Source organism: Mustelus asterias, chromosome 11 (assembly GCF_964213995.1).
Source record: "Mustelus asterias chromosome 11, sMusAst1.hap1.1, whole genome shotgun sequence".
NCBI lineage: Eukaryota > Metazoa > Chordata > Chondrichthyes > Carcharhiniformes > Triakidae > Mustelus > Mustelus asterias.
In genome coordinates, this window is record NC_135811.1 from 48,157,984 (window position 1) to 48,180,616 (window position 22,633).

The 22,633-nt window shown below is 43.5% G+C and overlaps 1 protein-coding gene across 1 annotated transcript in view; it reads right to left on the minus strand.

Moving 5' to 3' along the window:
* Positions 1–22,400, minus strand: part of pcgf5b (polycomb group ring finger 5b) — a 198,220-nt gene extending 175,820 nt beyond the window's left edge. The window contains exons 1-2 of the mRNA XM_078224407.1: positions 22,128–22,400; positions 20,137–20,484 (exon numbers count right to left, since the gene is read on the minus strand). Coding sequence (XP_078080533.1) covers positions 20,137–20,248 — 112 coding nt within the window. The 5' untranslated portion in view covers positions 20,249–20,484; positions 22,128–22,400. The remainder of the gene's footprint in view (positions 1–20,136; positions 20,485–22,127) is intronic.
* Positions 22,401–22,633: the final 233 nt, after the last annotated feature.

Below are 22,633 nucleotides of genomic sequence, written 5' to 3' on the forward strand. Positions count from 1 at the left end.
CTCTGCAATTCAAGGGGTCTTCCGCTTCATACTACTAACAGACCGCTAAAGACTATAAACAGACAACTTTTCTAAGCTCAACCATGTCCAGAACCTGCTCTGGGCTGTCCTCATATTGACCTTCAGATTAATTATGCCTCAATTACAATTTCATGGGTCTAACTAGGAAATGGAGGAGACAGGCTCTTACAGAGGAGAATAGACCCTAGTAACCAACAGAGATTTTTCATAAGTGGTGTCATAAGGTTTAAACAAAATGTTGTTGATGTCATGTGGATTATTCCACCGAGAAGTTTTACAGATCCAATATTGCATCCAGAGGTATTTTTTGGGTGGTCTAGAAACAATCCTGAAACACTGACTGGCACTTGACCGGATCATTAGCATTACTGCCAATGAGCTGTTAACAGTGGAAACTATGTTCCACCAATCGTTTTCAGACTTTACAATATTGTTTGTTACTAGATTAGGATCATAGGCAACAAACATTATTGGTGGAAGGAATTTGTTTACTCCATACAGAATATTATCGCCACAGAGGAAATGTCAATCCTTCTTGGGTTTGTCAGATGGTGGATGAAAAGGTATCAGACAATGAACTGCTCAATTAGAATGTGAAATTTAATAAGGCTGATTGGTTAAGTGGAAACATTTATTGCCAATCTAGTAAACAAAAATCAGAGTCAACAAGGAGACAGCCTTCCACCAGAATCTAAGTTTGCAGGTGCCAAGAGGATCCAGAGGAGTGTTAAAATTCGGGCTGCTACCAAAATTCTATACAGGTGCTCATGACAACAAACAACTCCTCTAAACAGGCCTGGACCTACATAGTTTCGTGCATGTAGTGAATGAGATGCAGCATGGCTCAGAGCTGACATACTAGTACAGTATAGGACAGATTAGCAGGTGTATACTCCTGATCTCTCCAATAGGAACAAAAAAGGCCACGATGACAGACCATTCATAATGGGTCACAAATCTAGCCCAAATAACTTCCACACATGAATGTGCCAAGTCTATCCCCAGAAAACTAACCCATGCCATCTATTCCATTATCATTCAGATTTTGTGTGAAAATGGACTGGATCTCAGGCCAACTACAAGGGGGATATGTCAATTTTGGAAGATTCGGTTTAAATCCCATTTTGAGATAAGAGCTGGTCTGTTGGGATGCAAACTTTCCCAAATGCCTTCATGGAACAATATACAAGATGTTTTTCTAATAAACCACAAGGGTCATGGAAAACAAACTGCTGCCAGCTGAAACCGAATGAAGTTGAGTTCAACAGCAGGTCAACCAAAAGAGGAGAGAACAGGCGCAAAATTCATTCACCCTGACTTTTGAGCATAGAGGCTGTGATTCATGCTTTATCCTCACCAGCTGGAAACGACCTCATAGTCATGAGTGGCTCTGTACAGGTCCACACACCATTTCAGTGCAGGCATCCTCCGCACAGTCCAGGGATTGGGTATCGCTGTTCAGAAGCCATGTACTTCAAGGCAGCCTCTATCCCCCCCACCCCTACCCACTGTAACATTACCAATACGCCACCATCCCCACTGTCTCAGCTTCCACTCTAGTACAGGTGGGAAACCTCCTGACATATCTGTGCGTACAGTGGAAGCTCAAACAGAAGCCTTGAGATCCCCAGCGACTGGCATGTAGGCTCGGATTGGTGCCATCAAATTTCAGACTGCTGCCATTCAGACATGGCAATCGTGGACATGCATCTCAGTGCTCGACAGGCCATGCAGACTTGTACAGCAGTCCACCAAGCTGTGCTGCAGGAAATTACAAGGACTGATGAGGTGCCACCCCAGGTGCGTATCAGTGAGGAGCACAAACCTGCGTCCTCTGTCAGGATGACAGTAGTTGTGCTCCCATCACTGCTACTTACTGTTGCCTCTCAGCCAGCAAGCCAAGAAAGCTACCACCCATGCTGAAGTGGTGTAGTCCAAAGCCAGACCCTCTGAGAGGGTGTTCTCCATGGCCATCCCCCCTCAGTCTTCACCAGTGAAAGTCAACAGCCTTCCACCAGTCATGTTGCAACCACTGGGGTAGCACCGAATAGGAGCACTAAGCCAGATAGTGCACCCACAAGACATGCACTTAGGAAAGGCACATGGTGATTAGTTCCTTTTTTGTTCTTGTATTGGTGCATTGCTAGATAAAGTTGTTTTACAAAGCTTTTGCTGTTGGCCTTAAGCAATGCTGACCACGACTTTCTGATGGGGTGTCTAATATGGACATACAAAGGCATGGTGGGTCATGTGGGGGTGTGGAGAAGTTTCTTCTAACTGAAGCCAAGGCTCACTATGTGGTCCTTCCTCCTGGTGGCCCCTTTACCCCTGAAGCTGTGCTCTCACAAGAGAAATAGTGGAGGACACAGCACACCACCACAAACATGGTCTGGATGCATACTTGGATGCATACTGCAGAGATTCCTCCAAGTGTTCTAAATGGTGAAATCCCCTGCTTTAGGAGCCTAATGTCTTTCATTGAATGTTCTCTCATGTCCTGTGGATGGCAGAATAGGCTAGCCCTTAGCACCAGGCAGTCATCATAGAGGCCCAAAGATGGTGGGAACTGCTGACTGAGTGTGCTGCCAAGATAACGAGTCATTCACCAAGGCAGCAGCTCATCTTGGTCTTTGCTCCGCAGGGAGGAGTGAATGAAAACACCTCTCTTCGTGTTGATCATTGGTGTGATCTCCCAGATGCTTCTGTGGATGATGAATTGCAACACATTATTAATGTCGCCAGCTCCTACCTGGAAGAAACCAGTTACACGGCAGGAGAAGACGTGATCTTCACAGCCACTGGGAAGGCCATTCCTCAGGCTGGTTTGATGCTCCAGGTCTTAATGAGGAAGGGGTGATACAACTCCTTCATTACCTTTAGTGAAGCAAAGTATCCTGAGGCATTGCTCCTGACTTATTATAACACAGAACTGGTGACCAGAAATTGAACTAGTCCAGCCATATAAATGCTGTGGCTACAAGAGCAAGCCAGAGGCTAGGAATTCTGCTGAGAGCAACTCACCTCCTGACTCCCCAAAGCCTGTCTACAACCTATAAGGCACAAGTCACGAGTGTGACGGAATACTCTCCACTTTCCTGCATGACTACAGTTCCAACAACACTCAAGAAGCTTGACACCCTCCAGGAGAAAGCAGCCCACTTGATTGGCAACCCATCCACCACCTTAAACACTCACTCCTTCCACCACCAAAGCACACTGATAGCAGGGGGATACCACCTATCATTGTAGATTTTACAAGATGCATTTCAGCAACTCACTAAGATGCCTTCAACAGCACCTTCCGAACCCACACCTCCACTGCCTAAAAGGGCAGCAGATACATGGGAGCACCAACACCTGCAAGCACATCACACACCAACTTCACTTGGAACTATATTGGTGTTTCTTCACTGTCACTAGGGACAAAATGCTGGAACTCCCTTCTTAACAGCACTGTGGGTGTTCATGGAGCACATGAAATGCAGCGGTTCAAGAAGGCAGCTCACTACTACCTTCTCAAGGGCAATTAGCGATGCCCACATCCCATGAATGAATTTTTTAAAATGACCTCTTCAGATTAAGCTCTTCTAAGGAAAGCCCTCCTTTTCTTCTCTCCTTATAGAGTCTCCTCTGCATGTCCTGCTCATGTTGCAGACTGAGTGGCACTGCAATCACTGCCCCCAGGCCTTCACTATTTTCTGTCTTTCTGTGGCCAGCAGAACACTGAAAGCTCCTCAAGCACTGCCTCAACCAACCTTGCCTGTGCATGAGAAACTCAAAAGCATGTCTGCTGCAACTTTAAAAACCCCCTGGAACAGGGCCTTTATCTTGCTGGCTGTTACAGGAATAAGGAAGGTGTTCCCTGCACACCTGTTGAGCAATTTTGGTACTCCGACATTGCGTGAGGCCATTGGTACAGTGACATCATGTTTACACATATTTAGTGATTCATTCGAACACAGGAATCACAATCATGTCCGTCAGACCAGGAGATTCATGCTGAACAGGCAGCAGTGACACCGGTGTTACAGATCAGCAGGAAGGGCTGTTTAGCACCGCTAGGAGCACACTACTTTTTTTAAAGTGATAAGATTGTTTAATAAAGTTCTTTCAATTCACATTCTAGGCTCTATGCATTGATGATTTACAGAATACAAGTGGAGCATTCACTATAAATGGTCCAATAAGCATTCTCTCTCAGAAGCCAAGCTGTTAATTAGAAACCTGCTGGATGCTGGTGTAGAATCAAACCACCAGTTGAGGGAGGGGCTGCCTATTAGGTAGATACTTTTTCAATGCTACATCTAGTATGCAATCACCTTTGTTCCTTCTCTAGTGATTTTCATAAACTGTCAGAGATAATGCAGAAACAGGAAGCACCCAAGGAAAAAAGCTAATCCTCGCTCCATGCGTGTACACTTCTTGTACAGAAGGAAGAGAACTGATAATTGTCGAATGTCATAGACAAATAGGCAGCCAGAATTCTGAGCCACCTCACTATGACCTGGCAAGCAACTGACGGCACTGGGCGTGGTAGTATTGATCTGAAATGTTTTGGTAAAAATCATGATGATGACCTGATAGGGGAACTAAGTGAGTTCCAGTACTAGATAATCATATCTGTCCTAAGGCATGATCGCTTACCTTCCACTACAACTTGAATGGGAACTATACTATTCAAAACTCAAGTTAATTGATGTACTTTCACAGTAGGCCTGCCATGAACCTATTTGCTTTCCAAACGGCTTTGGCATCTGCTATCATCCACTGCTGATGACAGGTGAGGCCTGGGGCAGAACCAATAAGGACGTCCCACCACTATTCCTGGGAGAGACCAAACCATGATTTATTTCTTAATATTAACTTTATGATCCTATTCATAATACTCAAATAGTTGTTTGCCTTTTTATGGATTTATTTGGCTGCATTCACACGCAAGAACAGATATGAATTAAGAGCAGAGTAGGCCATTCGGCCCCTTGAACCTGCTCCACTATTCAATAAGATTATGGCTGAGCTGATTGCAGCCTCAACTCCACATTCTTGTCTACCCCACCATAATCCTTGACTCCTTTGAACCAGGTATTTGAATACTTAGGTTTCTGTTTATGCACACTCTTCAACATCTTTCCATTATGCCACTGCTTGGGTTTTCTCTCAGAATGTATTACCTCATACTTATTCTTGTTAATTTGCATCTCCACCTGTTGGCCCAATATGCTAATTTGTCTGTATCATCCTGAAATCTCTGACAGTTTCCCTCACTTTTTGCTGAACTTGCTGCTTTTTACACTGACAGCAATTTGAGATTGTGCACCCTGTGTCCAGGTCCAAGTCATTTTTATTTACCAAGAACAAAAATATCCCCTGGGGTAGATAATTTTCAAAACGTCTCTAATTCCACAACACCAATTTACCTATTTCTGACTGTCAGCCAATTTTCCATCTCTGCCACCATAATTCCCACTCCACCCACATTAGTTTCCTTTATTTTAGTCTGTGTTGGAATGATTAAAATCAGCTTAATTATTCCCCTAGTTTCCAGTCACTATCTTATCTGCACAATTTGGTGGCCTGTAAGGTATACTAAGAATTATACCATTTCCTTTTTTATGTCTTAGATGGATGTGGATTTGGTTTCAACTCCCTAGGACAACCTTATGTTCTAACATGATGACCCCACTGCCATTCACTCCACTTCTTTATCTGCCTCCACATAGCTTTCATAAAACTATTCTAAACAAGAATATTAAATTCTCAATCCTATCCAAACCCAGGACATGTCTCCATTAGAGCCATCACATGTCACCAAAATTATTAATCCTTCTAAAGATCCAGTTTTGTTTTGGATACTTTGGGCACTCATATACATAATCGATTTGAACTCTTATTCCTTGTTTCCAATTGATTTTGTGATATCCCTTTCTTCTTCCACAAGCTTTGTTTTTTCATTTCTCACTACCTATCTGTGTTTCTTTTCTCCTTTGACAATAGTCCATCCCTTTTTATTTCAGCAGTTTTTTGCTTCTGTTTCAACAGGTTTATTAAACCGGCTCTTGTTATACTTTTGCCATATTAGTTTAAATCCTCCTCCACCATTCTACTAAACCTCTCTGCAAAGACATTGGTGTTATTTTGGGTTTGATGACTGTCAGCTCTTCGTTATAGCCTTCACCTATTCCAGAGCTCTTTCAAGTGCCCTCAAAGCATGTGAACTTTTCCTCGCACACCAGGCTTACAGCCTTCAATTTAGAATTATGCTCCTTAGCCATTTCACCACTGGGCACAAGAATTTGGAGACTACCCTGCTGAGAACTTGTGGCTTTTCAATCTAGCTTTGAAAGTGCCTAAATCCTTAGACTCCCACTTCAAGGCCTCAATATATTTCTATCTAAGTCGCTGATTCGAATATACACCACCATCTAGAAGTTCCCCTCCAAATCACGCGCCATCCTGACTTGGAAATATATTGACGTTCATTTACTGTCGCTGGGTCAAAATCCTGGAATTCCCTCACTAACAACACTCTTGGTGTACCTACACCACAAAATCCTGCAGCGGTTCAAGAAGGCAACTCACCACCACCTTCTGAAGGACAACTAGGGATGGGCAATAAATGCTGGCCTATCCATTGACGCCCACATCCCGTAAAAATGAATTTGACTTCTTCTGACAGTTCTCTTCCCCTTTGCATAAAATTCACCACTGATGTCGAGCAAAAGAGATGCAACAAAAAAAGTTTTGATTTTTGGTCACAACTGCAAAATAAATGTTGAATATTCCTCTGAACATAGAATTTCTCACTAGCACCATTCTTCTATTCCTAGAACTATCCCTCTGTCTGCCTCAATGAGAGAAAATGTAGTTAATGCTAGTCTTAATTCCTACCAGCACCAAACTTTTGGAACAATCAAACTCTACTTTCGTACTTCATGCAAGTCTTAACTATAGAGGAAAGTTCCTGTCCAAATGCAACTCAAGGTTAAAATTCTGCAACTGAGCTCTCAGTCTAATCTCCACATACTCATGGTCTTTCATAACTCAATATTAATTTTATGCTCATAAATTGAAGCCTATACTGATGTAACTTACAGAATTGCCTAACTATGACAGGGAAAAACATTTCGAAACAGCTCATGATAACACCACAAAAAATGGCATTTATATTCTACCTTTAATATAAAAGAAAACGTCCCAAGAAGCTTCAAGGACCACTTATCAAACACATCGCAAGGAGGGGTTAGGACAGGTGACCATAAGATTGGTCAAAGTGGCAGGTTTTAACTCTCAAAAGAGAAGAGTTGAGGGAGTGTGGGTTGGCAGTTGGTGGAGGAGAGAGGAAGAGAAAGAGAGAGAAGAAAATGGAGAGCTTTCCAGAGCTTAGAGCCTTGGCAATTGATGGTAGAGCATAAAAAATCAGAACTGCACAAGAGCCAGAGTTGGAGAAGCACAAAGATTTCAAAGTGCGATAGAGTTGGAAGAAGTTACGGTTGAAAACAAGAATTAAGAAATTTTAAATTAAGGTATTATTTATAAGCCAATGGAGATCAGCAAATATAAAGGTATTGTGTTAAATCTCACATAAACAATCAATTAACTTGTTACCATCTTAAATCAGAGTTAAGGCAGAAAATAAACAAGTTTAAGCAACTCCTAAAAATAAACAACCACAATTAAACTCAAAATAGAGTCAAATAAAATAAATATCTGTAAAAATGTCCTAATCCACTGCTTCCCAAACTTTTTATTCATTGAGATATCATTTTAATGTTCGAAAATAGGTGAGACCCAAGAGTTAGAGGGATTGGGGTGGGATGGCGGGGGGGGGGGGGGGGGGGGGGCGCACAGAGGTTGTTGAGCAAGAGCCAACGGTTTTATCCACAATCACTCTGAGGACTCTGATGGGGCCTCAGAGCTAACACTCATGCACGCGCATTTAATGGAGCTTCAGCACCGATTCCAGGATTGTCCTCTTGGTGGTCACCACTGCTGCCTCAAAGTTCACGACCCAAAATAATCATCCCGTGGTTTGTGAACCCCTGTCAAAATCAGTCTCACTAATACTGAACACAATATTCTCCGAGTCTTTGCGGGATGTTCCTAATTTTCAAACCTAGAATACTATATTTTCTTTTAAATATATTAGGCTAGAGTTTCCACTTTGGGTGCAATCAGGAATCTGGGCACAATTGCACTTGACACTCAAGTGAAGTTATCATAGACTCCCTACAGTGCAGAAGGAGGCCATTCAGCCCATCGAGTCTGCATCGACAACAATGCCACCGAGGCCATATCCTCGTAACCCCACATATTTACCCCACTAATCCCTTTAACTTACGCATCCCGGGACACTAAGGGGCAGTTTAGCATGGCCAATACACCTAACCTGCACATTATGATTCTGATGTGGAGATGCCGGCGTTGGACTGGGGTAAACACAGTAAGAAGTTTAACAACACCAGGTTAAAGTCCAACAGGTTTATTTGGTAGCAAAAGCCACACAAGCTTTCGAGGCTCTGAGCCCCTTCTTCAGGTGAGTGGGAATTCTGTTCACAAACAGAACTTATAAGACACAGACGGTCACGGGCATTCGGCCTCTGATATTCGGGTAAGCGTTCTCCAAGGCGGCCTTCGCGACACACGACAGCGCAGAGTCGCGGAGCAGAAACTGATAGCCAGGTTCCGCACACACAAGGACGGCCTCAACCGGGATATTGGGTTTATGTCACACTATTTCACATAAATATTTCTGCTTTTTTCCTCCTGAGTCTTTATCATGCGATCCTAGAATCAGAATTTATGTCACACTATTTGTAACTCCCACAGTTGCGTGGACCTGCAGAGTTTCACTGGCTGTCTTGTCTGGAGACAATACACATCTTTTTAGCCTGTCTTGATGCTCTCTCCACTCCCATTGTTTTGTTTCTTAAAGACTGGATTAGTTGTAAGTATTCGCATTCCAACCATTATTCATGTAAATTGAGTCTGTGTCTTATAAGTTCTGTTTGTGAACAGAATTCCCACTCACCTGAAGAAGGGGCTCAGAGCCTCGAAAGCTTGTGTGGCTTTTGCTACCAAATAAACCTGTTGGACTTTAACCTGGTGTTGTTAAACTTCTCATTATGATTCTTACATGCACTTACATGACTCTTCCTTTATGTACAGTATTCCCCGCTCAATTTGTGGTTCTGCCTCTGTCGTTATTGTGACTCTACAGTGCACCAATGCTCATACCCTTCCAGTTTGAAAATGTATTCCCACCCAATTACTTGTGTTCTGTCTTTTGGTCAGCTTCCTATCCTAGCTGCTTTCTTTTAATGTGCCTTAATTTTATCTACAAGGCACCTATCAAACACCTTTGTGAAAATTCACATGGACAACATCCATGCATTTTCTTTATTTTCTCGCCATGTCAATTCATGCAGATATTTCATTACTTTCTTTCCATGGACAATGACAGTGGAGATCCACGTGAGAACGTTAGTCTCAGTTTGAATCTGTCACACGTTATCTGTTAAACGTTAGGTGACAATTTATTTTTTAAAAAAACAAGAAGTGACTTACAAACCTAAAAACAAAACAAGGCGGCCATCATTTCCTGCTAATTTCTTTTCTCTGATTTCCCAAAGAAAGGCTAAATTAGCTGGAAATCAGAAGAAATGTTCACTAGCAACAGGAATTGGCCCTAAATTCACCCCACACTGTGCCTATTTAGATCTTTTTCATATACAAAAGTATTTGGGTAGTCACTTGAATGGGATTACTAACACTATAGGCTAGCTCAGCAACTAAACATCGCTCCTGTCTTCAAACATTGCATTAGCTGATCTCCTCAGATGTTAATCACACACAATTTTTAAATGTATACATCAGAGTTTTTAAACAAAGGCACTATATCTAACCACACATAAATTCTGATGGTTGGCTCACTATCATTCAGAGCAGTAGCCACGTGATGCATCGCTCAATACGCAGTAAAATCGAAGAAGAAAATTCCACAGACACTCCAAATGGAGTTGAAAAGCAGTGAGGTCAACAACTGTACAGAAATTAATAGTAAACATAAAAACTATCTGAAAAGGGATTTTTTTTTTAAAATGAAGAACGGGTAAGGTAACCCATAACCCATGTACAACATTGAAGGAGTTCCTGGAATAGAAAAAACGTACAATCACCTGCCATCACAGATGGACTGGAGGCAAAGAAGAGAAGCACAGGAGCACGACTAGAGAAGAAGATGACAGATACACACTGCTGAAAGTAATGCATGGCTAGATAAGGTTAGTAAGAAGTCTCACAACACCAGGTTAAAGTCCAACAGATTTATTTGGTAGCAAATACCATAAGCTTTCGGAGCACAGCTCCTTCGTCAGATGGAGTGGATATCTGTTCTCCAACAGATATCCACTCCATCTGACGAAGGAGCTGTGCTCCGAAAGCTTATGGTATTTGCTACCAAATAAACCTGTTGGACTTTAACCTGGTGTTGTGAGACTTCTTACTGTGCTTACCCCAGTCCAACGCCGGCATCTCACATCATAGATAAGGTTACACAACTGGGGGGGGGGGGGTCGGTGAAGCAATGATGGAATTTGCAGATTGAGGATTTAAAACTGAATATACTAAAGACAGGGAAGCCAGTTTACATAAGTGAGGACAGGAATTTTGGGTGATTGACACTGAGCACAGGTCATAATGTGAGAGGCAGAAACCCGAATAAGTTGGAGTTTATTGAGGGTGAAGTTTAGAAAGTTTGCCAGTCCAGAGGTAACAGCAACACTGACTCAGAGCAAAGCCGGTGCAGACAATGGCAATTCTGTGAAGATGCAATTCAGCAGGTACTATGATGGACAGCGCAAGGAGTTTGAAACTCAGCTCTCCATCATACAGGACTCAGAAGGTAGATGCAATTATGTTCAACCAATGGAAGCTGTGGTTTCAGTAAAGTTTCTGATGAGGGAGGGCCGAGATCAGCGACTTTCACAATGCTGCTCTCAATATTCAGAAAATTCTGGCTACCTTGTGGCAGACAATCTAGAAAAACAGGTGACAAGTAAAGGAAATAAGGGTTGGGGGTGTCATTACAGCATCTAAGGAAGTTGACCTGACGCCAAATGGACATACAAATGAGGACTGGGACAAAGGTTGATCTTTGGAACTTATTGGTAAAGAATGACTGGACGGGAAGAGAAACCATTGCTGGCAATCTGTTGGCTCTGTTAAAACAAATAAGAGAAGCAACAAGGAAATTAGAAGAAAAAGAAAGCAACGATCTGTTTTATCAAACAATGCACAGAAATCAGGCAGGACAGGAAGTCAGAAGGTGGAAGAGGATAGAATAGCTTTGGTGAAGGGAAAACTGAGTCCATAAGTTAATTTTCTATCAGGGTCAAGATATCAATACCTTTATCATCAATATATGTCAAGAGCCTTACTTCACAGAGAAATTAGTGCACAGAGGTTGATAGAGCCAAGGAGTGAATAATGATCCATGTACATATGAACAAGGAGCAGGAGTAGACCATTCAGACCCTCAAGCCCATTCTGCAATTCAGTAAGATCATTGCCAATCTGATAGTAACCAAAATCTGCACTCCGCCTACTGCTGATAATCTATCATCCCTTTGCTTACCAAGAATCTATCTGCCTCTACCTTAAAAATATTCAAAGGCTCTGCTTCCAGAACCTTCCCAGGAAGACAGTTCTGAAGACTCACCGGCCCTTTCAGTGAAAACATTTCACCTCGCCTCCATTTCAAATCGGTGACCCCTTATTTTTAAACAGTGATCCCAGTTCTAGATTCTCCCACAGGAAGAAACATCCTCATATATCCACCCTGTCAAAACCCCTCAGGATTTTGCATTTCAATCAAGTCGCCTCCTCCTCTTCCAAACTGCAGCAGATACAAGCCTAGCCATTCTAATCTTTCGTCATACGGCAACTCACCCTTGCCAGGTATTAGTTTAGTAAACCTTCTCCACACTGCTTCCAACACATTTACATCTTTCCTTAAAATAAGGTGACCAATACTGTATAAAGTACTCCAAATGTGGTCTCACTGGTACCCTGTCAACTGAAACATAACCTCCCTTCTTTTGTAGTCAATTCCCTTCACAATAAATTGTAACATGCTATTAGCTTTCCTATTTATTTGTCGTACATGCATACCAGCCTTTTGTGATTCAAGCATTAGGACATCCAGATCCTAGGGCAGTCATTTCACTTTTTCTCACATTATACTCCACTTGCCAGATCTTTGTCCACTTAACTTATCGATACTTGTTTGTAACCTCCTTATGTCTACTTCACAACTTACTTTCCTACCTACCTTTGTGTCATCAGCAAATTTGGCAACCATCCCTTCATCCAAGTCATTCAGATAAGCTCTACACATTTGAGGTCCCAGCACTGATCCCACCACTCTTTAGAAACATAGAAACATAGAAAAACTACAGCACAAACAGGCCCTTCGGCCCACAAGTTGTGCCGAACACATCCCTACCTTCTAGACCTACCTATAACCCTCCATCCTATTAAGCTCCATGTACTCATCCAGGAGTCTCTTAAAAGACCCTATTGAGTTCGCCTCCACCACCACTGACGGCAGCCAATTCCACTCGCCCACCACCCTCTGTGTGAAAAACTTACCCCTAACATCTCCCCTGCACCTACCCCCCAGCACCCTAAACCTGTGTCCTCTCGTAGCAGACATTTCCACTCTGGGAAAAAGCCTCTGAGAGTCCACCCGATCTATGCCTCTCAACATCTTATACACCTCTATTAGGTCTCCTCTCATCCTTCATCTCTCCAAGGAGAAAAGACCGAGCTCCCTCAGCCTATCCTCATAAGGCATGCCACTCAATCCAGGCAACAACCTTGTAAATCTCCTCTGCACCCTTTCAATCTTTTCCACATCCTTCCTATAGTAAGGCGACCAGAACTGAGCACAGTACTCCAAGTGGGGTCTGACGAGGGTCTTATATAGCTGCATCATTATCCCCGGACTCCGAAACTCAATCCCTCGATTGATAAAGGCCAGCACACCATACGCCTTCTTAACCACCTCCTCCACCTGCGGGGCCGATTTTAGAGTCCTATGGACCCGGACCCCAAGGTCCTTCTGATCCTCTCCTGTACTAAGAGTCTTTCCCTTTATATTGTACTCCTTCATCCCATTTGACCTACCAAAATGGACCACGACGCATTTATCTGGGTTGAAGTCCATCTGCCACTTGTCCGCCCAGTCTTGCATCCTATCTATGTCCCTCTGTAACTTCTGACATCCCTCCAGACTATCCACAACCCCACCAACCTTCGTGTCATCGGCAAACTTACCAACCCATCCCTCCGCTTCCTCATCCAGGTCATTTATGAAAATGACAAACAGCAAGGGTCCCAGAACAGATCCCTGGGGCACACTACTCGTAACCGACCTCCATTTAGAAAAAGACCCATCTATACCCACTCTCTGCCTCCTTTGGGCAAGCCAGTTCTGGATCCACCGGGCAGCAGCCCCTTGGATCCCGTGCCCTCTCACGTTTTCTAGAAGCCTTGCATGGGGGACCTTATCGAACACCTTGCTAAAATCCATATAAACCACATCTACCGCCTTCCCTTCGCCAATGTGTTTAGTCACATTTTCGAAGAACTCCACCAGGCTCGTAAGGCACGATCTGCCTTTGACAAAGCCATGCTGAGTATTCTTGAGCATACTAAACCTCTCTAAATGCTCATACATCCTGTCCCTCAGGATCTTCTCCATCAGTTTACCAACCACTGAGGTTAGACTCACCGGTCGGTAATTACCTGGGCTATCCCTATTCCCCTTCTTGAAAATAGGAACCACAATCCTCCAATCCTCCAGCACCTCTCCCGTCTCCATCGACAACGCAAAGATCATCGCCAGAGGCTCTGCAATCTCTTCCCTCGCCTCCCACAGTAACCTGGGGTACATCCCATCCGGACCCGGCGACTTATCTATCTTGATGCCATTCAAAGATTCCAGCACAACCTCTTTCTTAAAGTCCACATACTCAATCCTTTCAGTCCACCGCACGCCCGCAGTACATCCACCCAGGTCCTTCTCCTCTGTGAAAACCGAGGCAAAATACTCATTGAGCACCTCTGCCATTTCTACTGGTTCCGTACAGACTTTCCCGCCTTCACCTTTTATAGGCTCTATTCCATCACGTCTCATCCTTTTACTCGTCACATATTTATAGAACACCTTAGGATTCTCCTTAATCCTACCTGCCAGGGCCTTCTCGTGACCTCTTCTGGCTCTCCTAATTTCCTTCTTTCGTCCCTTCCTACAAGCCGTATACTCTTCTAAATCCCTATCTTCGCCAAGCTCTCTGAGCCTTTTGTACGCTTTCCTTTTCTTCTCGACTAGGTCCCGCACAGCTTTCGTGCACCCCGGTTCCTTTAACCGACCAGCACCTCCCTGTCTGCTCGGAACGTTGTCCTGTAGAACTCTAGACAGACATTCTTTGAAAAACTGCCCCCTCTCTTCAGTACATTTCCCCGAGAATACCTCCTTCCAATTTACTCCTCTAATTTGCTGACTAATGTCTTCATATTTCCCCTTACTCCATATAAACACTTTCCTAGCTTGCCTGATCCTCTCTTTTTCCACTGCAAGCCTAAAGGAGATAGAGTTATGATCGCTATCCCCAAGATGCTCTCCCACTGAGAGATCTGACACCTGTCCAGGTTCATTGGTCAGTATCAGATCAAGTACAGCCTCTCCTCTTGCAGGCTTGTCCACATGCTGTGTCAGGAAACCCTCCTGAACACACCTAACGAACTCTTCCCCATCCAATCCCCTTACCCAAGGGATATTCCAATCTATGTTTGAGAAATTAAAGTCTCCCATCACAACAACTCTGCTATTACTGCATCTCTCCAGGATCTGTTTCCCTATCTGCTCCTCCACCTCCCTGTTACTATTGGGCGGCCAATAGAAAACTCCCAGCAAAGTGACCGACCCCTTCCCACTCTGAACTTCCACCCACAGAGACTCGGTGGACAATCCCTCCACAGCGTACACCTTCTCTACAGCTGTGACACTATCCCTGATCAGCAGTGCCACTCACCCCCTTTCTTGCCTCCCTCCCTGTCCTTCCTGAAACATCTGAATCCCGGCACCTGGACTATCCAGTCCTGTCCCTGAGACATCCAACTTGAAACTTGAAAAAGACCCATTTATGCCGACTCTCTGCTTCCTGTTGGCCAGCCAATCTTCAATCCACGCCTATATGTGACATGAGCTTTTATTTTCCACAGTAACCTTTGATGTGGCACCTTATCCAATGCCTTCTGGAAATCTAAATAATCTAAATCATCCACCAGTCCCACTTTATCCACAGTACATGTTACTTCATAGAATAGAATTGCTGCAGTGCAGAAGGAGGCATTCGGCCCATCAGGCCTGCACTGACAACAATCCTATCCAGGCCCTATCCCCATAGCCCCATGCATCTACCCTGCTGACATTAAGGCCAGAATTTTACCATCCCTCCCAGCACGGGAATCGAAGAAGGTGAGGGGTGGACCATAGAAAGGTCCGTTGACCTCAGACAGAATTGTATGGTTTCAGGACGAGCGAGGCCATAAAATCCCGCCCCAAGGGTCAATTTAGCATGGTCAATCAACCTAACCCACACATCTTTGGACTGTGGAAGGAAACTGGAGCACCCGGAGGAAACCTATGCAGACAAGAGCAAAATCCACACAGATAGCCACCCGAGGCTGGAACTGAACTCAGATCCCTGGCGCTGTGAGGCAGCAGAGCTAACCACTGTCCACCCACTTCTTCAAAGAACTCCAATAGATTGGTTAAACATGATTTCTCTTTCACAAAACCATGCTGACTCTACCTGACTACTTTGAACTTATCTAAGAACTTATCCAATGACTATTGGCCAGTGGCTCTGACATTCGCCATTATGAAGTGCTTCGAAAGGTTAGTTATGGCACGATTCAATTCCAGCCTCCCGGACTACTGGATCCACTTCAGTTTGCCTATCGCCGCAACACGTCCACAGCAGACGCCATCTCCTTGGCCCTGCACTCAACTCTGGCACACCTGGATAACAAGGACGCCCAAGTCAAACTCCTATTTATTGACTACAGCTCGACCTTCAACACCATTATTCCCACAAAACTCATCTCCAAACTCCGTGGCCTGGGCCTCGGCACCTCCCTCTGCGACTGCATCCTGAACTTCCTAACTTACAGACCACAATCAGTAAGGATAGGCGACAAAACCTCCTCCGCGATCATCCTCAACACCGGTGTCCCACAAGGCTGTGCTCTCAGCCCCCGACTATACTCCTTATATACCTATGACTGTGTGGCCAAACTCCCCTCCAACTCGATTTTCAGGTTTGCTGATGACACCACCGTAGTAGGTCGGATCTCAAACAATGACGAGACAAAGTACAGGAATGAGATAGAGAATCTGGTGAACTGGTGCGGCAACAATAATCTCTCCCTCAATGTCAACAAAACGAAGGAGATTGTCATCGACTTCAGGAAGCGTAAAGGAGAACATGCTCCTGTTTACATCAATGGGGACGAAGTAGAAAGGTCGAGAGCCTCAGGTTTTTAGGTGTCCAGATCACCAACAACCTGTCCTGGTCCCCTCGAGCCGATACTATAATTAAGAAAGCCCACCAACGCCTCTACTTTTTCAGAAGACTAAGGAAATTTGGCATGTCAGCTACGACTCTCACCAACTTTTACAGATGCACCATAGAAAGCATCCTTTCTGGTTGTATCATAGCTTGGTATGGCTCCTGCTCTGCCCAAGACTACAAGGAACTACAAAAGGTCATGAATGTAGCCCAATCCATCACGTAAACCAGCCACCCATCCATTGACTCTGTCTATACTTCCTGCTGCCTCGGCAAAGCAGCCAGCGTAATTAAGGACATCACGCACCCCGGACATTCTCTCTTCCACCTTCTTCCATCGGGAAAAAGATATAAAAGTCTGAGGTCATGTACCAACCGACTCAAGAACAGCTTCTTCCCTGCTGCTGTCAGACTTTTGAATGGATTTACCTTGCATTTAGCTGATCTTTCTCTACACCCTAGCTATGACTGTAACACTACATTCTGCATGCTCTCGCTTCCTTCTCTATGAACGGTATGCTTTGTCTGTATAGCACACAAGAAACAATACTTTTCATTGTATGTTAATACATGTGACAATAATAAATCAAATCAGGGGCGGCACAGTAGCACAGTGGTTAGCACTGCTGCTTCACAGCTCCAGGGTCCTGGGTTCGATTCCCGGCTCGGGTCACTGTCTGTGTGGAGTTTGCACATTCTCCTCGTGTCTGTGTGGGTTTTCTCCGGGTGCTCCGGTTTCCTCCCACAGTCCAAAGATGTGCGGGTTAGGTTGATTGGCCAGGTTAAAAATTGCCCCTTAGAGTCCTGAGATGCGTAGGTTAGAGGGATTAGCAGGTAAATATGTGGGGGTAGGGCCTGGGTGGGATTGTGGTCAGTGCAGACTCGATGGGCCGAATGGCCTCCTTCTGCACTGTAGGGTTTCTATGATTTCTATGATGATTTCAGATGCCCTGCTATAACTTCTTTATTAATAGCTTCTAATTAACATTTTCCCTATGATAGATATTAAACTAACTGGCCTGCAGTTTCCTGCTTTCTGTCTCCCTCTCTTTTTGAATAGTGGAGTTACAATTGATATCTTCCAATCCAATGGGATCTTCCCCAAATCTAGGGAGTTTTAGAAAATTAAAACCAATGCATCAACTATCTGATCAGACATTTATTTTACAACTCTAGTAAGGATGAAGTCCATCAGGACCCAGACTCTTGTCAGCTCTCAGCTCCAACAATTTACTCAGTACTTCTCTGGTGACTGTAATTTTCCCAGTTTCTCCCTACTTTCCATTTCCTGTTTTATAGCTGCTTCTGGAATGTTACTTGTATCTTCTACAGTGAAGACAGATGAAAAATACCTGTTTAATTCATCTGCCATCCCCTTGTTTTCCATTATCAATTCTTCAGACTCACTTTCCATAGGACCAACACTCATCACATTAACTCTTCTTAAGTATTTACTAAAAACTCATTATCTTTTTTCATATTTCTAGCCGGTTTTATCTCATACTCTAATTGCTCCTTCCATATTACTCTTTTAGTCATCCTTTGCTGTTCCATATATTCTGATGTGGAGATGCCGGCGTTGGACTGGGGTAAACACAGTGAGAAGTTTAACAACACCAGGTTAAAGTCCAACAGGTTTATTTGGTAGCAAAAGCCACACAAGCTTTCGGAGCTCCAAGCCCCTTCTTCAGGTGAGTGGGAATTCTGTTCACAAACAGGGCATATAAAGACACAAACTCAATTTACATGAATAATGGTTGGAATGCGAATACTTACATTGTTTTGTTTCTTAAAGACTTGATTAGTTGTAAGTAATCGCATTCCAACCATTATTCATGTAAATTGAGTTTGTGTCTTTATATGCTCTGTTTGTGAACAGAATTCCCACTCACCTGAAGAAGGGGCTTGCAGCTCCGAAAGCTTGTGTGGCTTTTGCTACCAAATAAACCTGTTGGACTTTAACCTGGTGTTGTTAAACTTCTTACCATATATTCTGCCCAATCTTCTGACCTGCCACCTGTCCGAGCGAATTATATGCTTTTTCTTTACGTTTGATACTATCTTTAATTCTTCTGGTTAACCACAGATGGTGGGTCCTTCCCTTGGACTTTTTCTTACTCATTGTAATGTATCTATTCTGCACATTCTGAAAAAGCCCCTTAAATGTTTGCCACACTTGACCCATCCCTTAACCTAATTTGTTAATTCACCAGCTCAGCTTTCACGTCCTCATAATTGCCAATATTTAAATTTAACATTGCCTGAATTATCCGGCCATTCGTGCCAGTGGGATTCTGTAGTTCTACCAGTGACGACCTCCACTGCAGGTTTCCCTGCAATGTGAGATGGCTTCAATGGGAATTCCCATTGACAGCAGCGGGACCAGAGGATTCCACCAAAGGCGAAAGGCACGCTGCCTCTTGCCGCAGAGAAAAATACTGAGAGGCCAGAGAATCTTGCCCATAGTCTCAGACCCAGTCTTCTCCCCCTCAAACTGAATATAAAATTCAATCATATCATGGATGCTCCTACCCAGGGGCGCCTTCACCATGAGATCATGAATTACTACCCTCTCGTTGCACATTACCAGTCTAGTAATAGCCTGCTCTTTGGCTGGCTCCAGAACATGCTGTTCTAAGGTACTATCCCGAAAACATTCAATGATACAGGATCAGCAAAGGGGATAGCAAAGAGGCAATAGGGAGGAGAGGATAATCTCAAAAATGCAAAATAAGAGCAAGGTCACCAAGAAGAGAGGATGAAGCAGCTGGGAAATTTGTCTGAAAGAGACAGCAACAGGTGAGATGGGTATTCAAAGAAAACAAAGACATAAGTAGTGGAGGGTACTTAAGCCTATTTCTTCAGCAGGGGATAAGGTCAGCTGGGATGCTAAATGGTGTAAAACCCAATTAAGGAATGTTGTTTGAAATGCAGATCATTTGGAGACAGACAGCACAGCAGTGCTGTGAGATGTTGGACAAAATAGTGCTCAAAGACTTGGATCCAGAATGATAGCCAATATACAGAGCAAAATCTTGGAATACATGCATAAGTGGGAGTTCTTAGAATAATGAGGTGCTCCCTAAATACCATTGGCCAACAACTGCCAATAGTGTGCTTTGTTTTTCTAGTCTGGTAAAAGGTTAATTTGTGCAATACAGTGGAAGGCCATTAACCAAGCAGCCATGATAGAAATAGTACCATCCCATTCTAAAGTTCATTCCTATTATCAGAAAGCGGCAACAGTTACAATAATGATGAGAATTAGCTGTTGTATGATACTGTCTCCATTTACTGTCACCAACTATGCCGTTAAGTATTTTCTGCCACTGTCACAATATTCCATCAAGTATAGTTTCGACATGGTATTTTCATTTTTTGTCATACGCAAGGATTGACGGTGAATTATCAAGGCTGATCCAATACTCCCGGACTATTATTCAGAAACATATATCATAATTCTTGCAGCATTACTTACAAGTGTGTAGACACTCAGTCACTGTAGTTGGCTTGATAAGGTAGCCTTTGCAGATGTGACAAGTGATGATGTCATTAAATTCTCTCACTAGGTATTTCCTTTGTGTGGCCATTGTTGGACAAGGTAACAGTAAAAGAACAGGAAAATCAGGCCAGAGTTGACAGGTGGCTCTATGTTTAAAGGACTTGCTGTGCTGCACGGCACAGCTGCACTTCTCCAGGCATCTGTCTGAGAAATTTGTTGGAACAAATTTGAAGCAAATCAACTTCTCCAGGAGCACATTGTCCTTTAGTCAAGGATCAAGGTTATGCTTTTCTCTTCTTCTGTATTGTACAAAGTGTCCCAAACCTACAGCATTACAAAATAAATATGTTAACTGTACATTAAATCATAGCTGATAAACAATGCAGTGATTGGCTATTAAACTACCAATTTACTCGATCAGAATGTTTCTTTGGAGTTTAAGTTGTTCCTGAAGTAACTATAACATTATAAAGTGTAAATTACTATGTAATGAATTCCAAGTTACTGATCTAATACCAATCATTTACTGTAAAATGTGCATGGGGTGGGTGGGTTACCAAACCTGTCTCTATTTTGGCACACAGCAAATCTAAATCCCAATTTTAACTCATAAGCACACATCTTTCAGGGTAATTATGTTTAGCTATTGCCGCCAACAGAAATAGTGTCCAAGTGAAAGAATGCTCCAAAATAATGTAACTAGTGTTCTTGAGTTAAAAGTTTGTATTATAGTAAATGGTGCTTATTTTGGAATTATGAATCAAATTCAAACAAGATTTAAAAAAATAAAATAAGAATAAAGTACCTTCCATAAATGCCCTAGCAAAAATATGAAAAGTAAATTGAAAATGAGAGTTAAGATATCAGGTGTTATTATCTCATTAGTGAATTTGTAGCCAGGCTTAACTCACAGTAAAACCAGAGCATCATATTATGAAGCCATAAAATCCAAAGTCATTTTAGTGACCAGGGCAAGTCTGCAAAGTAACAGCACAGACTTTTGCAATGCAGTTTATTTACATCTTTCAATTTTAGGAATTTAGCAACAAATAAAAAAGTTAATACATCATGTAAATTGTTGCAAATTTGACCATTCTGTGATTCAATAATTTAGCACATGACATGTCTCCTTTTAAACTTAAGTTACTTTAAAAGGAACCTTTCTCGTTTAAAGTGTGACACGCATATTTCTGAAAAACAGGGGGAGTCAACCATTTCGCTGATGAACTTCATTTTTTTTGTTACAATATTCTGGGTGGGATGATTTCAGGAGAAAAAAAACAAGAATTTCACCAATGACTCTGCGTTTTGAAACTTTAAATTCCTGCGTACAGACTGGCGGGAGGGAGTCCCAGCCACATCATAAATCATCATCACAAAACAAAAATGCCGTTTTACCCTGCGCCTGCCTGCCCCGCAACTTCCAGGCGAATAGAGAGAGAAGGCGCAGCATGAAAAGAGCCCGCTCGGTACATGAAATGCTACTTGTGCATCGTCACGCAGCGAAAGGGTGGAAAGGATACAGCCCTAGTGTTTTATGTGTTTTTTTTAAAAAACAAGAAAGTAGGCCGTATCGTAATGCTGGCCACCCAATCGCGGGGATCCTCAGTGTTGAGAGAGAGAGAGAGAAAAAGAGAGGCGCTCTTGCCCCTTCCTTGCCGGGCAGAGAAGAAATTTGATGGGTACACTTGTGTTGGAGCTGAACACGTGGAGCCCTGTCACTTAGACTCGGTGTGTGCTGTAGTTATAATGTGCGCAGGTGTGTATGTGTGTGGATCTAGTATGGAGCGCACTGCACTTACTCAAGAAGCTGTTCTCATTTCACTATACACAGTACAGGCAATGCTGCCCCCCACCCCCCAACTAAATATATATATATAAATAAATCAGCTGACACGCTACGCACTGAATTCTATCCCTGGGCTAACTAAGAGTACAGTTTATCCACAAACGTAAACTCATCTCACCACTTGTATCTGGCAATGGAGATGGACCGATTTGCTTCCCTCCCTCCCTGGGAAATTTTTAAGAGAAAAACCAACTACGCAGCAGCATGATGTAGCGTGAAGCGAGAGAGAGAGAGAGAGGCGTGTGGAGGTGGTGGCTGGGGAGAGAAGAGGAGGGGGGGAGGAAAGCGAAAGTCCGCTTTCTGCTGTAGTGCTGAGCGGTACCGAGTGTGTGAGAGTGAGTGTGTGTGTGAGTGAGTGTGTGCTGTCTCTCTCTCTCTGTGTCTGTCTCTCATCAGGAAGCCACCAGCGTCACTGTTTGCGTCAGCCAGAGATAGATAGAGATAGAGAGAGAGAGGGGGAAATTCAGCAAACACCGGCTCACTGCTCCCAGCCCCAGGCAAGCTCCCATCCCGGGGGAGGCACAAGAGAGGCGCAGTGTGTGGTACTGGGGATGGGGGCAAAGCCGCGTCCAAAACCCCAGCACCCACCTCATCCCCGCACCCCCACTAAGTTTCTAACACAGT